Source organism: Saccostrea cucullata, unplaced genomic scaffold (genome assembly GCF_032062105.1).
Source record: "Saccostrea cucullata isolate Sc308-1 unplaced genomic scaffold, CSIRO_AGI_Scuc_v1 ctg10349, whole genome shotgun sequence".
NCBI lineage: Eukaryota > Metazoa > Mollusca > Bivalvia > Ostreida > Ostreidae > Saccostrea > Saccostrea cuccullata.
The window spans coordinates 5,601-23,880 of NW_026924401.1; the positions used below are offsets into that span (position 1 = coordinate 5,601).

Below are 18,280 nucleotides of genomic sequence, written 5' to 3' on the forward strand. Positions count from 1 at the left end.
TCCCAAAATGAAATGCAGCATGTAGAGGAGGGTGGCTCTGTCGGATCACTTAACTGGGTGTTTTTCTGTCTGTCCCAGTTTTTTAGCATCATCCTGGTTCAAGTTTTAGGAGCAAGTCCATTCCTAAATAAATTAATTTTGGTTGCAACGCATCATTTGTTTGGATAAAAAAATTAGTCTGGGTTGCCTAGTTCACAATGACTTACGTCAAAAACGTATCAATCTCCTCGACTTGTTTTCTATACTTAATGATTGAAAATTAAATTATAAGGAGTGAATAAAATAGCAACCCAAATTAAACTGATATAATCTGGGTTGGAGCAGTTTACACTTTTTTGTAAACTGCTTTGCATGTATTGTGTATGTTTTCAAAACTTTTTTTAATATCTTACAACTGGATGCTGAAATAAGAAATTCTTAATAAACTCTGCAGAAGGAATCATATCCACATTTTGTTCAAATATGTGTTCAGACAGTGAACTTATAATAAAGTGGTTGCTAAGCATCTGAGTGCCAAGTATTTAAGGTCATATTTTGAAGCTCTACACTGGTATATGGCAACTTCTCTTTATGAGTGAAAAATTCTTGAATTGGACAGAAAACAACATCAATCAATCCAAAAGATTATGTGGCTTTTGCATAAAATGTAAGACAATTTCCGTATGTAATCGCCTATAAGTCGGTTGTATTTTTCAAGCTTATATTAGAGGGATTTATCTAATATATTATTCATTTTATAACTTGCCTATAAGTTGGACATAGAGTTTTGGACCAAAGTTTAACTTCCAAAAATCTGACATAGGCGAATATATTAGGTAAGTCCTGGGAACCAGGGAGTTTTTTGCAGAAAAATATGTCATTTTTTCCCCGGGTTTAATGCATTAACTAAATCATCTTTTGGAAGATGGTGTTGTACTTTGATAGTTTGATAACAATGATAAAGTCGGAACAAAAAGTTTATTTCTTACAAGTTTAATGCATATTTTTAAAAGCATTTAGAATTATATTTGACAGTTTTGAACTGCATTTTACTTTCTCAGTTCAGTGACTTTTAATAGGGTACAAAAGATAAATTTAATATGGTTCTCAGGCCCATTGGCACCCGTTTTGAGATGGACACATTCCAAATTTCATCATATTACCGGTATTGATAAAATAAAAAGTTGGTAATGTGCAGACCAATCCGGAAGCAAGAAACCCATTGGCCACAATGCTCACCTAAGTAAAGTTGGCCCTGCTGTTCTTCACAAGATTTCCCCCCTTGCTATATGTATTGTGGCCCGCCCTACCCCCATGGGTCATGATTCGAACAACTCAGAATCTACACTACCCCAGATTGCTTCCACAATAGTTTCCACTTACCTACAAATTCGAACTTCATTGTGGCCCCACCCTAACCTAGGGGTCATGATTGGTACAAACATGAATATTCACAACCTGTCATATGCTATCACATAAATTTATATGACCAATCATGATTTTGCTGCTGTTGAAAATGATTCCACTGAAGTTTTATCTATCCAGGCCCATTGGTTCTATAGATTTTTAAAAAATAACATTAATTTTTCACGATTTTGTAATTATCTCCCCTTGAAGGAAGACCTAGCCCTTCATTTGAAGAAACTTTAATCCTCTTTACCTAATGATACTCAACCAAGTTTGTTTGATATTTGTCCTGTGGTTCTGGAGAAGAAGATGAGATGGAGAAAAATTTACAATATTGGAGACAATGACAAAATACAACGGACAAATTTTGATCATAAAAGCTCACTTGAGCCGAAGGCTCAGGTGAGCTCCAAATTGCAAATAAATATTATACATGGTCAAAACTGCATTATGGAAGGACAGCTGAGTATAATACACAAGATATAGTGTACATGTACAATGTTTTTTGTAATCCAAAGATTGTTCCTATTTACACTGATCTAAAGTCTAGTAAGTAACTAAAAATATGTAAAATGACGTATAAATTTGTATTACCTTGCTACTGTTGAAATAACTTGTGTTATTTAACTGATGTACACTGTACTGTGTGTATTAGGAAAATTGTATAATGTACATAACAAGAAGCTTCCAGCTTACTGAATAAATATCTAAATGAAATAAAGGAAATTGAAATATTGTTAATTTCATTACTATCTTATTTTTGTTTATCACAGTTAAGGGATAGCACAGTTTTCTTTGAAACATGGTGTAAATTTAACAAACAATATACTATTTGTATAAATTAATCAAAATGGCACCCGGCTGTTTTAGAAAATGCATCTGCTCTCAACACTGATACATTTGATGTGATACATGTTGTAGCTAACAAAATCTACATTATTAATCACAGATCTCTGTATAAAATCGAAATATACTTATTACAAAAGTAATCACAAAAATGCACAACTGACTAAACAAAGGAGATATACATTGTAACATTCTTCTTTCCTATTCTATGAACAGTACATTTATAATTGTTCATGTATATAAACATATATTTGTAGCTATACTGTAAATGTATTACATGTATTTATGGAGTGTATGATGTTTGGTGGAAATTAAGTTGCTGAATAAAATACACTGCTAAATGTTATATATTTACAGTACATCATACAGCACTAAAACATACACTTGATTCCAAAAATGCCTATAATGAGGTATAAAACAAATAACAAAAAGAACCATTTTTCTGGCAGAAAGGAAGGAGTACTTAGAATTGTGATAGCAAACACCAATTACATGTACTATATGTTTATACTATAATTTTACAACTATAAAGGAATACAATACTTGCAGGAAATGTAAAGAAAATGGTTTCATAAAATTGCACATTTATAACACCTTTGTGTCCAATATCTAAATTATATGTCAAAAAAAAACAAGAATGTAAACAAAATCTAATAATAATTAGAACACACACATTGTCCATCCAGAATAATTTTTTTTCTATTTTCATTTTCTGAAGGACAAGGATTTCCCAATCCCACTGTGTCTCTTCACAAGACGGGGATTTGGCTTTCCCTGAGTCAAAAACACTTTTATTTCTGCCTTGTCTGAAAGCTGCAGCCATTTTTCCACCCCTCCTTCTACATAATCTGAAAGTCACACAGCAGCAGGATTAAAAACAGATAACTTTCTATGCTAGTTACAATAAGCACATACATGTAATTTAAAGATCTAGTAAACTTTTCTGTATACAGTTTAAGATATCGTATATACTCGCCTATAAGTCGGTAGTATTTTTTTAAAGTTATTTGGCAGGAATTTGGCATTGACCCTCTTATAAGTCGGTACATTTTTTTTCCAGAATCAGATGACAATTTCTAATAAATGCTTTGATGTTTTACCCTAATTTCAATTAATATTTTGAGAAATAAAGTCGATATTCAACTTTGAATCATAAAAAATAAATTCTGCCCTCTTAAGATTAAAAATAATTTTTTTATTAAATACATGTATATAAAATTCATGTAATTTATGTATAATCTTTTAATATATAAATGATATAATGTATCCATACTTTGTTCAACAATAGCTATTGAAAATGTTTACAGAATACTATGATTCGCCATCTAGAAAAATATCTTTTTATGACTCGCCTATAAGTCGGACATAGACTTTCGGACTAAAATTTAACTCCCAAAATACCGACTTACAGGCGAGTATATACGGTAAATAAAAAAATTAGAGGAAATTTGATGCTAGTAACTTCCAACTAATGTTGATTGATAGATTGTATGTTGTTGAACGTCCCTCTTGAGAATATTTGCCACCATTTGCCAGTGGATAGCTACAAATTTCGTCCTATGCTCAGCACTCAGGGCCATTGAGCAGTGAGGGATCTTTTTGGTGCCAGCACCTACTGGGACACGGGACCTCAGTTTATAAGGTCTTATTTTGCAATGCTAGAGCAGATGCTCTAACCACTGCACCATGCAGGCCACTCCAACAAAAGTTGAAAATTCTAATGGATATATGTCAATCTGTATGCAAGTTGTTTCCCTTAACCCTACCAACTTTACTTATAAATGTACATGTACATATCCTGATTTGTATGAGCAACAATTTGAAGTAGCTTGCCTTATTTGATTCTTGTAGACCCTACCTGAGAACAACTCCTTTAAGCTAAAGGACTTCTGGGCCAAGTGGTCTTTGTTTTCACTCTTGATGTCAAAGATAAGATGTGTGTTCCCACTGACGCCAGCACCACGGTCAACCTGTTATAAATATTTCATTATTACCAGGACTAACCTTTTAAATCAAATCATACAGTACATGTATCCAAAAAAAAAAAAATGGAATAGAGATTGGAGATCACTTCATATAAGGAATAAGTAAGAAGATTGTTTACTTACCTCAAATGGCTGATTGAGAGCTGAGGCACTTACAGGAAACAGATAGGACTTGGCGATAACCCGCCCATGGTGAATAAATCTCAATCGGCTTCCTGAGCTAAAAATATTAATAAAAAATAAATAATGACATACCGGTATATTGCTTAAATCAAGGCCTTTGTTATACCTTTGAAAATTTGTTCTTATACAAATATATAGGAAAAAGGCTAAGATTTCTAATGTTTCGCTGAGCGGGCATAAAAAAAAATTGATGTTTGACCGCAGAGTGAGATGTTGGACTGCTTACTTCAGACAATGGGCGGAGCTTAATCTCATTTTCATTCATTGGCATTCAACAATGACAAAGCTTAATCTCATTTTCATTCAATGGTGTTCAACAGTGATGGACCCTCGAACCAAACTGTCTGCCTTTGGCCTAAGGGCCTCAGGCAGACGGTTTGGTTCTTGGGCCCCGTCAAAACGTATGTTTCCCTTCAACTCAGTCAATAAATGACCAACTTGTATATTACCTGACAAACTGTATTGAAACTTCACCCATTCTGACAAAGTTTTATTTTTGTATTAGTTTTCATATTAGTTTTCCTTATTAGGTTGACTTTGATACAAAATCTATGAAACATGAAGAGTGATGAAAGACACTTGTACAGAGATTGACAGGTTCTAAAATCAAATTGTTAAAAGAGAGCACACTGATTCAAACAAGTGAATTACAACACAGAATTCTAACAGAATAGCTATAGGTGTTGTTAATCGTGAACCAATCACCAGTGTAAAATGTTCCTCTATGAAGCTGTTTGATGACTGAGATTTGTTAAACAGATTGGGATACAGTTATATCTGACATAATCACTATACAATGTCTCATACCTGTGCTTTTGTCTGTGGCTGGATTGAATAAAAATTGAAAATTTACTTTTATGAGCCTTTATAGTCATGTGATTGTTCCTAGACTAGGATTTCTAACTGCTTTCTTCATATGTTTAGAAGTAAAATTTTGGCACAAACTAATGCATCAATTTTTGCCTCACTCTCTGCATTACCTGTAGTGTAGCTATCTGAAGGTTAGTTGCAAAATTAATATTTGCTGACAATTAATTTCAAAATACTGTATTAAAAACACTCAATCATTAAATTACACTTGAATTTTTACATTCAACAAAGGATTTTTATAAGGTTATGAATGTTAAGGGAGTAGGTTTTAGGGAGAAACTTCTAGGCAGCTTATGTGTACTTACTGTTCCAGGCGGACCTTGATGTAAATATTCCCAGAGCTCTGCCTCAGTGCACTGACCTCCAGAATCTTCCCGGACACATTGTAAAGCTTCTCATGACCGGCTACAGAGGAATCTGGAAAGCACGACATAAAGGTTAAATCAATTTTAACTCTTGAATTTATACACAGCACAGGTTCTAGCAACAGGAAATATAACAAGAGGCCCAGGGGCCACATCGCTCACCTGAGCAATTTGCTAGGAGAAAGCACATATCAGATCAGAACTAAAAGTTTACTGAGTTTGGGGGGGGGGGGGGAAGCCTGAATTTTAACCCCCCAGGGGTTTATGGTTTGAACAAACTAGAATCTACACTACCTGAGGATGATTCCATATAAATATCACTAAGCATGAATTTGAAGTACTTGAAAAGTGGATTTTAAAAGGTTTCCCTATATATTCCTATGTAAAACTTTGATCGGCCATTTTGGCCCCATCCTACCCTCGGGGGTCATGATTTGAACAAACTTAAATCTACACTACCTGAGGATAATTTCACATGAGTTTCATCTTTCCTGTCTCAATGGTTCTTGAGAAGAATATTTTTTATAGATTTTTCCTACATATTCCTATGTAAAACTTTGATCTGCCATTTTGGCCCCGCCCTACCCCCGGGGGACATGATTTGAACGAACTTGAATCTACACTACCTGAGGATGATTCCACATGAGTTTCATCTTTCCTGGCCCAGTGGTTCTTGAGAAGAAGATTTTTAAAGAATTTTCCTGTATATTCCTATGTAAAACTTTGATCGGCCATTTTGGCCCCGCCCTACCCCAGGGGGTCATGATTTGAACAAACTTGTATCTACACTACCTGAGAATGATTCCACATGAGTTTCATCTTTCCTGGTTCAGTGGTTCTTGAGAAGAAGATTTTTAAAGATTTTTTCATATATATTCCTATGTAAAACTTTGATCGGCAATTTTGGCCCCACCCTAACCCAGGGGGTCATGATTTGAACAATCTTGAATCTACACTACCTGAAGAAGATTGCACATGAGTTTCATCCTTCCTGGCCCAGTGGTTCTTGAGAAGAAGATTTTTAAAGATTTTTCCTATATATTCCTATGTAAATATTTGATCGGCCGTTTTGGCCCCACCCTACCCCCAGGGGGTCATGACTTGAACAATCTTGAATTTACACTACCTAAAGAAGATTTCACATGAGTTTCATCTTTCCTGGTCCAGTGGTTCTTGAAAAGAAGATTTTTAAAAAGTTTTCCTATATATTCCTATGTAAAACTTTGATTGGCCGTTTTGGCCCCACCCTATCCCTGGGGGTCATGATTTGAACAAATTTGAATCTACACTACCTGAGGATGATTCTATATGAGTTTCATCTTTCCTGGCCCAGTGGTTCTTGAGAAGAAGATTTTTAAAGATTATTCCTATATATTCCTATGTAAAACTTTGATAGGCCATTTTGGCCCAACCCTACCCCCAGGGGTCATAATTTGAACAAACTTGAATTTACACTACCTGAGGATGATTCCATATGAGTTTCATCTTTACTGGCCCAGTGGTTCTTGAGAAGAAGATTTTTAAAGATTCTTCCTATATATTCCTATGTAAAACTTTGATAGGCCATTTTGGCCCCACCCTACCCCCAGGGGTCATAATTTGAACAAACTTGAATTTACACTACCTGAGGATGATTCCATATGAGTTTCATCTTTACTGGCCCAGTGGTTCTTGAGAAGAAGAAGATTTTTAAAGATTTTTCCTATATATTCCTATGTAAAACTTGATCGGCCATTTTGGCCCCACCCTACCCCTGGGGGTCATGATTTGAACAAACTTGAATCTACACTACCTGAGGATGATTCCACATCAGTTTCCTCTTTCTGGGATCAGTGGTTCTTGAGAAGAAGATTTTTTTAAAATGTCATTAATTTTTCTCTAATTCATAATTATCTCCCCTTGGAAAAGGGCGTGGCCCTTCATTTGAACAAACTTGAATCCCCTTTACCCAAGGATACTTTGTAGCAAGTTTGGTTGAAATTGGCCCAGTGGTTCTTGAGAAGAAGATGAAAATGTGAAAAGTTTACAACAACGACAACGACAACGACGACAACGACGACGACGACAACGACAACGACAGACAACGGACAAATTTTGATCAGAAAAGCTCACTTGAGCCTTTGGCTCAGGTGAGCTAAAAACAATTGTAAACTGTCTATGATGTTGAAAATCTAATTGTTTGTTGTCAGTCTTATAAACCTTTTAAAATTGTTGTCACTTTACAGGACATTATTGTTAAACCTTGAATAAAAAAATTATAATCAAGGATGCAATTAGAACCCTTTATTTTTTTTTTTTATATAAAAGATGGTTTAGTTATTTTCATGATTTTTGAGGAAAAAAAATGTATCTTCTGTCCTTAAGTTCATTAACTGGATCCTCCTGGAAAAGATGTATGTATGTTTACTTGTCAGATTAGAATACAATATCTTTTTAACCTTGATAGTGTTCTTGCAGTTTTGGTAAAATAAGGCGAAGAACAAACTTTAATCAGAGAAACAGGCAAGTGTTTTTTCCCAGGAGGTCAGAGCTGAAAATTTATCATTAAATGCTTTCTTTCTATGTTGCTTGTTTTTGGAGTATACTGTTTAAGACTTAGATAACTCATTCATGTAATTGATATAAATTTTTTTACACAAGTTCCAAAAAATGTTCACCCTAAAAACCTTAATGCAGAATAAAGAAAAAGCAGAAAGTTTTTAAAATATGAAAAAAATTGTTTGATCTATTTAGATGTATTTAACAGCCTAAGAATTTCAGAGAATATATTCATTGAACATTGAATCCTACCAGTATAATAATTTGAAGACATTGATAATTTTTCTAATGTACATGTAGATTTATTGCATGCACGATTTACAAAAAAGACCACATATATGTATGTACTATACGTAAGTATAAAAAAATCTTAACGCTACAATTTTAAAAGGATTTTTAATTTTCTTAAATAAATTAGATGCAGGTTTTAATGAAAAGTTAAGACTTGAATTGAAATTTTCTAAAACTTAGCTAACCCAAAGACATTGTCAGGTTCTAACTATATTTATAAATATGTATGATTTTTCTTTAAAATTTTGATATGATACAGTATTATAATAATAACAAATTTGATGAAATTAGTTGATGAATACAGCATTAATTCATCATTACCGGTTATTATATAGAGTATTATCATTTCTCTATGACTGTACTTCTAAATTCTATTCATTAGTATTTGTAGTACCTATGCATGTGCATGCACCTATTTGATCTACATGTTAGAACAATTATAATAAAATATTTCATATCAAGTCTGAGGAAAGGATAATCAGGACTGAATTCCATTCATGATAATATCTAAATAAAGTAGGCAGGAAACTTTTTTATATTAAAACTGTGTACACTGTATTTATCATGCTGCAGGAATATCCCAATCTGCTCTCTCTCCTCTCTCTCTCAAGACCTGTTTACCCATATCGTTGTCTCTCAGTATTTTTGATTAGATTTCTCCATGAGATTTGGCATTTGCCAGTAAGATTTAACTTTCCATCAATTTTACATATATTAAAAGAGAATGACTGCTTTTCTAGAAAGATTACAAAAACTTTGTTTAAACCTGGTCTTTGTCAATTTATAATACCACAGCATTTTGGTAACCCGACATCACTTACTTGTTTGAAATCTTTCTCTCTTTTAGCGATTCAAAAGCGTGAAACAAAGACAGATCATAAGGAAAACTAGGTGCTAAATTCCACATGAAGGTATTTCCCATTTCCATATTTTCATAAAAGCAAAACATGAGACGTATTTTAAACTAAAAATCCGTACAAAATATGACAAAATTGTAAGAATAAACAAGTCTATCTGTCTCTCTCTCTCTCTTTCTCTCTCTCTCTCTCTCTCTCTCTCTTTCACCAAAATTAAGGAAGGATAGCATTACATGTTCATGCCATTAACAGTAATACCTTGTCACAGGTTTCAATCTGTCTGTTGTTGCAGAGGAAATGTTGGAATTTTAAAAGTTAATAAATCAAGTAATTGTTAACACATGTTAAAACATTTTCACATTACTCGTACATTTATCTTTAATTTCACAGGCTGTTTTAAAACATTATATTATAAATTGTGCATTGTAAATAACTTTGTGAAGGTCACAATACAATACACATTTACTGTTCATATTAAATACATGTACATGTACAACCACAATACATTTCTTACTTTTCCCATGATTCTCTGGGGTAGTCTTAGCTGTCACTGTTAAAATATGTTTTGTTTTACATTCTTTAACTAGTGACTACAGTTATTGATGCAAACCTTTTTATTTCCAAGGCTGAAGAACTTGAAATTCTGATAATTCATTTCTTCAAGTATGTTACATTTATTTCATCTTATTCTAGCTTTTATAAAATAGTTTCGCTGCGTATCATTTTCAGAATTATGCTTATCATTTCTGAACTTTTTTATTTTCATTTCTGACAATTTTTTTCCATTTAGTAATTTTCTGAAAATTTATGAAACCAGATATTTTACAATACCAGTTTGGGAATTAATATTATATTTATTTCAAATCACATTTTAAAAAGCATAAAAATTATAATATATACACATATTTACAAGTTATTTACTCATTAAATGTTTTGCATGGTTTATTTGTACATTCAAGTAAGATTCTTTTGAATTAGCATTATAATATGACACTATATATGCAACCCCAAGTAAATTCTATATTTTTCTTTACATCCAAGCAGAACATTTTGATTTATTTTTTTCATGATTTTAAAATGAAAAGTATTCATTTCTATTTTATTGCTGGTAAAGCACATTTGTACTATTCCATAAATGTCAGATTTGAAAAGTAGAATATTTTTAAAACTCAAGAAATGAAATGCAACCTTTACTGCAATACTTTTCAAAAACTTTGAGATCATTGTATATCTTATGGTTAATACATCATCTAAAGTTTAATTCAATAAACCAGTAGCATTAGTCAACATTGATATTTTCTGTTGAAAACTCCAAGAACAATGTATAACTGAAAACAGAGAGCTTACCTATAGAGATAGTATCATCATGATTCAATGCTGAGATGGAGTTGCTCCTGAAATACATTTAATATAGATTTAACAAAACTTACAAGACACCAAGAGAGTATTGTATTTTTATTTTTATCCATACATGTGAATTTATAAAAGAATATATGTGTAATACCAGAAAAAATCAGCAGCAAATTTATTGTTACTAAAAAGTCCACAATATCTTTCATACCAGTTGTCATATTGTAGTGTAATAGCTACAAGTTTAATATTATATGGGGTTACATTAGTGATTTAATACCAGTTATTTCTACTCACGAGTCTGTATGTTTAAGAGTTAAGGCTGTCGGCATCCCTGAGTAGCCTGTTGTCTGTTTGTCTGGCTTCTTGCTCACGTTGACATCTGAGGCTGACCTCCGTAACCTGAGTTCAGGGTTCACGGTAAGCTGGCTAGCTGATGGGGTCGAGGTCACGGGCTGCACTTTTTCTGGAATAATCTGTTGGTTACTGGGACTGAATGATATTTCCTCCCTTGTTGGGGAGATCTGTCCCTCTGAGGATTTGGGGGAGCTTCCATTCACACTGTCTGGGGGTAGAGGGCTCGTGGAATCCTGCCCTGAAGATAACTCCCCTTTATCAGATTCCTGTCAATAAATTAACATCCTCTTTTATACAAAGACTTTACTCGATACATCCTTTATATTAAACTATAATAACAAGAAATGTCATTATTGTGATAAATTTGAGAGTGTATGCATAATCAAAAGCAAGGTCAGAGATCTGAAAGGTGAAAAGGGGGCAGGGGGACTTAACAGAGCAGATGTGAGGAGTAGAATTTTTACACCAATTATAAAATATTTATCCTGTTTTGCCACCAAATTCTTCAGGTTTTTAAAATGACCATTCCCTTTTTGCCTTGATACTCACTTAGAAGAGAGCATAATACTTCAATTGAACAAATCTTGAGAATTTCCTTCACCTAAGAATATTTTGTGCTTATGGTTTGGTTCAAATTGGTTCAGTGGGTCTAGAGAAGAAGATGAGAGTGTGATAAGTTCACAATAATGGCTATAATCAACAGACAAATTATAATCAGGAAAACTCAGCCACTGGGCTAAAAATTTCATTCATCAATTGTTTACTATGCACTGTATTTCATACAAATATCCTAAATACTTTACTGCAAGGAAATAAATGTATTTACATATCTGATACATTCGAACTCCCCCTTTCAAAAGTAGGGACAAGCCCCCTACCTATTCCCTTTGACTATACATATGAAGCAAATTCTTAAGCCTGTCTTTCAGTTATTCTGAAAATTTTGTAGCCAGTGGTTGAACATAAATGATTTGAAAATGGTTTACATGCACTGTGTCCACAACTGGTAAGAAGACGTCATTGTTATTCTTCCCAGAGTTCTGATGTTTGCTCCGCCTCAAAGAACGGGACTTCTTGACTGGTTCCTGTGTAGCATAAGAAACATTTTCTTAAATTTAGTTCCTTGTACATGGAACAGTTTTATTCATGTTTTTACAAGTCACAGTACAACTGATCACCTACCAGAGAGCTTGTACATGTCACTGTGCATTTAATCTGAATTTGTCCAGATTTTGTTCTCTGTAAAGGAATCCATTCAGCTGTACCCTACAATAAAACAACAAAGATACCTCTTTTATTTCTTTTCCAAATGGCTTACAACCTTCAACAGGACAGTCTCCTTATTCAAGTTTTCAACAAAGAAAGAATATTACTGAAGCTTAAGATTTTATATATCAACCATTTGCACAATATTATTAAAAATTGCAATCATTTTCATCAACAAGTGATGTCACTAGTTGATGTAAAATTGCATTAGTTTTCTCCCCCTTACCTTATGAGAAATTTCTTTCAGTTTGTCTAGTGTTAATATGACTTTACCAAGAAAATCTTTGGAAATCATGTCCTTGTCATAAACAAACTGTAAAATATAATGAAAATCAATTGTAATATGTCTTGTCCTTTTTCTTCACAAAATTACATTTAATTTAAATCAAAGAAAACATCACAAAATTACATTTTGTACAATGTACTTTAAAACAATTCAAAATGTTATCAGTAGAACAAAAACCTACAATCTCCAATAAGTGGTTGTCTTCCAATACTTGGAAGGAAGTACTCTCATTCCATTTTGGGAAAAGTGTGTTTTTCTTCACTGAAGTTTTGAACACTTTCTTACTCCCCATCAAAACTGTACAGTAAGGATCACTCAGGCCTGAAAATCAAAATGTCAATACATCAAATCTTTACAGAATCAGAAAATTATGGATAAGTAAAGTTAATGTTCCTAAGACTGAAAAAAATTATTAGACAACTCTCTTTAGAAGCTGTTGTGCCTTTAAAAAGATTATAATGTATTATTATTATGTTCAATGACTTACCATTACGGTCAGCAGGCATTAGATCTTTGGCTTGCAAGATTGTTAAATCTACAAACGTCTTATCTGGAAGAATAAAACAGGTATTATTCCAATCTTATGTGTAAGTACATATTGTACTGTTAAAAAGTGTATGTGATATCTCTCAGCTTATTTGCAAACAAATCTTTGTATTCAAGGTTCTGAAAAAAATATCTGTATAAGAATGAACCATTTTTGCTTGAAACTGTCTTGAAAAACCATGACTGAAAAAGTCTGGGTGTAAATTACCCTCAATCATGCCGCCCGCCATGGATGCTGAGTTAAGAACTGTATCACTGTCAGGTCCACCACCCTATGTAAGAAACAGAAATGTTTTACTTCGTGATCATGATTTAAATTGAATAATCAGCAAATCCCTTAAAACATTTCTTATCATATGATGAAAAATTAGGTTTTATGGTATTCTGTATGTATTCTACTGTAAATGTATTGCATTTGACTGTGTCTTCTATTAGTGCTTTTGGCAGAAAGAAACTAGTTCAAGTACAACTCTAAATGTGTTGCACATATATACATAATACAGAGCATTAAGAACTGGACAAATTCAAATCTATGCTAACATATTCAGGAGTCAATTTCAGCCAAATTTCATCCACACAAAATATAATATATTGACAGTATACTCTGAACTGTCTTAACTGGTAAACTTCTTTTTCTCTTTTCAAGAAATTTGAGTCGTATAGCAATACTCATTATTTGTATTTAAGGAATGTTTTTAAGTTTAGTGTGAATTATTGGTGTGTGAATCACACAGGCTTGTCACTTAGGCATATTTCATGATAAGCGCACTAGCGCTTCATGAAAAATATGCCTACGTGCAATTTTTTTGTGATTCACACACCAATAATTCACACTAAACTTAAAAACATTCCTTATATTTACATTTTACATGTTTGGAAGCCACTAAAATATACTCATTATTTGAATTTCCCGCTGCCCTATATCGTTGCATTTTTACTATTGTCGCTGTATCCTCATTGTGACGTCACATTAGAGCAAGTTTTTCCGTGTATATTTCTACGCACGAGTATACACAAAAATGGTTTTAAAATCAATTTCACAGTTGGCTTAGTAGAAAAACACAGCGAATGTAAATATTTTACTATACCTAACCTATCCTTACTGTTATATGTATAAAATTTTGACTGCAAGATTCACACAATCATGCCCTGATATTTACTTTACTTTCAATTACAAACTTGATGAACAAGATCAATTTTCTCATTCCTAAGAAATAATAACAATCCAAAAGCAGGTTCCTTTATATTTGCAAAGATGAAATAAACAATTTTTCTTCTGAAAACTGATAATTAAATAAACTGTCAATTTATAGATGGACTGCAAATGGCATATCATTATATTTTTTCACCACAAGTCACATGCATATTAAATATTTAAATTTAAAATTGACATTTGAACAGCTACTAACCCAAAGCATGCATCATATAGGACTATAATTCTATTAATATGTTTCTAAATACATTTGTACAGTACAAGCATCTCTGGCAGTGAATCTACACCTGTAACTACTGTTTTATATTTTCTTTCTGTGATCTATTATCTAATTATATGTCTGATATGCCTTTAGGATGAAATTCATGCATACATGTATCTAATATATGTAATAAATCAAAATTTATTTATTTTTAATTATTGAAAAAATATTTTATTAATATTTTTTTAATTTATCATTTATTTATTTTTTTGTGATCCCCAGTGAAATTATCATTAATTTTTGCAAAATTTCACTGAAAAACAAACTACCAGTATGTGGTAAAACAGATTTAATTTTGTGTCCCACATTGTTTAAAAAACATTACATTTATAATTTTTTTAAAGGTTAAAATTTTAAATATTATATCCACATTATTTTTAATATTTATTCTTTAAATTAATTTTGTTCCCAAGGTGACTTTTCTCTTTTATACTTCCATTAATATATTGTTACACTCGAAGGAAAACATATCCCATATAAGCAGAATTTTTAGCAAGGATTTAATTTTGGCATTATTAGCAAGAGTGCCAAGATCACTAAAATTGAATATTGCTAAAAATAAATTGCACTTATTTGTAACTGTTTCTTAAGTGAGCTTTTAAAATTCGCTAAAATTTCATCTCGCTAAAAATAAAATATAATTTTTAAGGAAGAATCACTTAATTTGCATCTCGCTAAAATCTCCACTTATATGGTATATTATTGATGGAAATGCTGTACAGAGATATAGCCAATACATTCACAGGTCATTTTGTTGTAAATTGTAATCAAGTTTTACTGTAGTCTAGTTAGTTAAATGATGATAAAAGGACTGAAAATTCTTGAATGATTGTAAGATACATACTGGTATATGATTGAGGAAAAAGTCAGTTCAATCTTATTTTAAAGTTAATTATGTTTAATTTTAGTATTTTTAAAATTTTTTTTTTTTATTTCATTGAAAAACTTCAAAAGCAACAAAGCTGATTCAAATAAAGCGTAATAAAGATTGTAAAACAGGGAAGCAGTGTTTTTAGAATTACCTGGTCATTCTCACTAGTGAGTTCACTCACAGATTGGCGAGTTGCTGACTGAAATGTTAAAATGAGGTCAACAAATGGCATACAAAATCATGAACTGTGAACAGGAAAAAACGGTTATGTCAATGAAAATGTGGGACAGATTATGTTATTATTATGTTAATGAAAATAATGAATAAAGAACATTATGAAAATATTAATGATCTCCTGAAAGTAAGATGTCATTAAGAAAATGTGTGATAATTATACACAACATAGATAATGCAAGCATGAAATGTTAGCACCATTCCCATTACCACTTTAAATAATGAAATAAAATTATACATGTAGTAGCAAAAGTACACGTTACACGTAATACAATATAACATTCACACGCATTTATCTGCACACACATGATCTACTGGTAAGCAGCAATAGCTTATAGGGCAATACATGTAGTATCTATATTGTCAGATCTGATAATGTAACAGTAGTTGACTGTTATGGTAATAAAATTCGATATCTTCAATGGTTACCTAGGCAGGGGTGAAGCCAATGTCAAGGAACAAGGCCAGGTCAAGTAATTATTTTAATGGTGAGATAATCATATTTCATTACCATCTCAAAGTCAATAACAAGTTTATATATCTTCCAGACTTCCTGTTTTTCAAAAGTTGATATGAACAGGTCTGACACAAGAAAAAAAAACATTAAAATTTACCTGTTACAAGCTTAAACATAATAAGACCAATATTAACCACTTTAAAGTGTTATTTGAAATATTTCATCCTGATGTATAGCAATGATATTAGTAAAATACACCAAAAATAGAGGCCAAAGGGTAATTTTCCACAATTCTTCAAAAATTTAAAATCTTGTTTTGTTTAAAAAAAAAAAAAAAAAAAAAAAAAAACACCCATTCTTCTTTTCATAAATTTGGAAATCATGATGTGAAAAATACTAGCATTTTTTTTTCAGTGCAAGACAGTTAATCCATTATGATGCATTTATGAGGGACCTACATGTACATGTATTTACATTTACTGCATGCGTTTGAAATTTTTACCTCTTTTAGTATGATCCCAAATGTAACACAGAAAGAAGCATGATACATACTGTAAAGCATGAAAGATGAAAGACGTATACAAGTATATACATAGTAATTTATATTTCTTTCTATAAGCTACTTTTTTAAAAGATAATAGCAATTTAGAATTTAAATGCATTTACCTTTGATTGGCTTATCTAGCAGTTGATGATTTATGAATTTTTATAAATACATTCTACATAAATGTAAGAAAAAGCTTAAAATCTTTGTTGTTATTCAATTACAGTACTTTGCAGATTTCTACATAAGAAGCATAATTTAAACTGATTATTTTGACTGTCTTAAAAATCAATCCTGTTATCTCAAAACTTGATCAGTTAGACAGAATTTAGAGTCTAGTGATAGTTGAATTAAACATGAATGAAAAAGTGATTGGGTAAAATTGTGAAAAAAATAAGGGACAAATTATGAACGTGAAAAAAATGAACTGGAACACTTTGTGGATAATGACAAATGTAACATAACGTACCACTGATGAAGGGGATACACGGTCCTCCTGGTACAGATAGTCTGTCCCACTGGTACTGGCAACTCGGAACTTTTCTACAACAGAAAGATTATGATGGTCACATATAACATCATCTTCTAACTTTCCTCCAAGGATTTATTCTTATTTAGCATACTAGAGCCAGTTTGTATGGAGATAAAACAAGAGATCAAGACTAAGGTCCCTGATTGTTACCTGATTTTCTGACAGATGATACTGGTCTAAATACAATGGAGACTGTCAGATACCCATACTCTGTGCTTTGTACAATGCCCTTAGAAGGATCCTGGTGCCCTAACACTAGGTTCTCTTTGATTACTGTGTGTTGGTCCTAAAATATTAAAAACATGCACAAATATTTCACTCATATCAGAGGTTAGCCACAGCTGTATTCTATTAAACTTGTACTTAAACTCTTATTTCTACATTATTCTATTACAACATGTTAAAATTACTGGTATAATATTTTCTTGCTGTACTGAAAACTATACATTGTTAAATATTGATCTCTTTTTTTCCTGAAGAATATCAATTTTTTTTATATAATTCTTTGATATATTGGTGTAGATAAAATTCAAAAAAATGTTTGTATCTCGAAATACCTCTTTGAAAGCAAAATGTGTTGATCCTAGAAAGTCATCGTCAATGATATTGGACCCATCCCAATCATACACATAAAATGATAAAGGTGTCTGTAATTTCAAAAGAAGAGAATACACTCAGGTGCCAAAGTAACAGTCTGCATGAGATCTTTACTGTACAGTTTACCATTCAAAAAGTTACTTTAATCAATCAACTTACAGTAAAACTCTGATATAAAGAATACACTTATTAAGAAATAATGGTTATAATGATTTTTTTAAACAAATCATGAAACTTTTCACAATGTTACTTTTATGAATTTAAAGAATCTCAGCTAGAAGGAAGTAAAATATGAGTTACAGAATTTTACCATTTTGTTTACTTTCTTGCTGTATTACCTTGGTGAAATCCTGAACAAAGAATTCTACCGAGGACTCCCATGTTGGATTGACAGTTTTCAAGATGTATGGAGTTGTCAACACCTGTGATCAAAATGAATGCATA

The 18,280-nt window shown here is 32.1% G+C and overlaps 1 protein-coding gene across 1 annotated transcript; it reads right to left on the bottom strand.

Annotated features, from left to right (window-relative positions):
- Positions 1–956: 956 nt before the first annotated feature.
- Positions 957–18,264, bottom strand: LOC134266364 (uncharacterized; the record flags this gene model as incomplete). The annotated part of the gene is made up of 18 exons (XM_062748616.1): positions 957–3,080; positions 4,091–4,202; positions 4,341–4,437; positions 5,576–5,687; positions 10,669–10,715; positions 10,969–11,294; positions 12,015–12,113; positions 12,211–12,294; positions 12,521–12,607; positions 12,762–12,901; positions 13,068–13,130; positions 13,335–13,398; positions 15,624–15,671; positions 16,830–16,844; positions 17,177–17,250; positions 17,390–17,525; positions 17,797–17,886; positions 18,175–18,264. Coding segments are annotated over 18 exons (1,827 nt in total), but the record flags the coding sequence as incomplete, so codon positions are not given.
- Between the last annotated feature and the right edge of the window lie 16 nt (positions 18,265–18,280).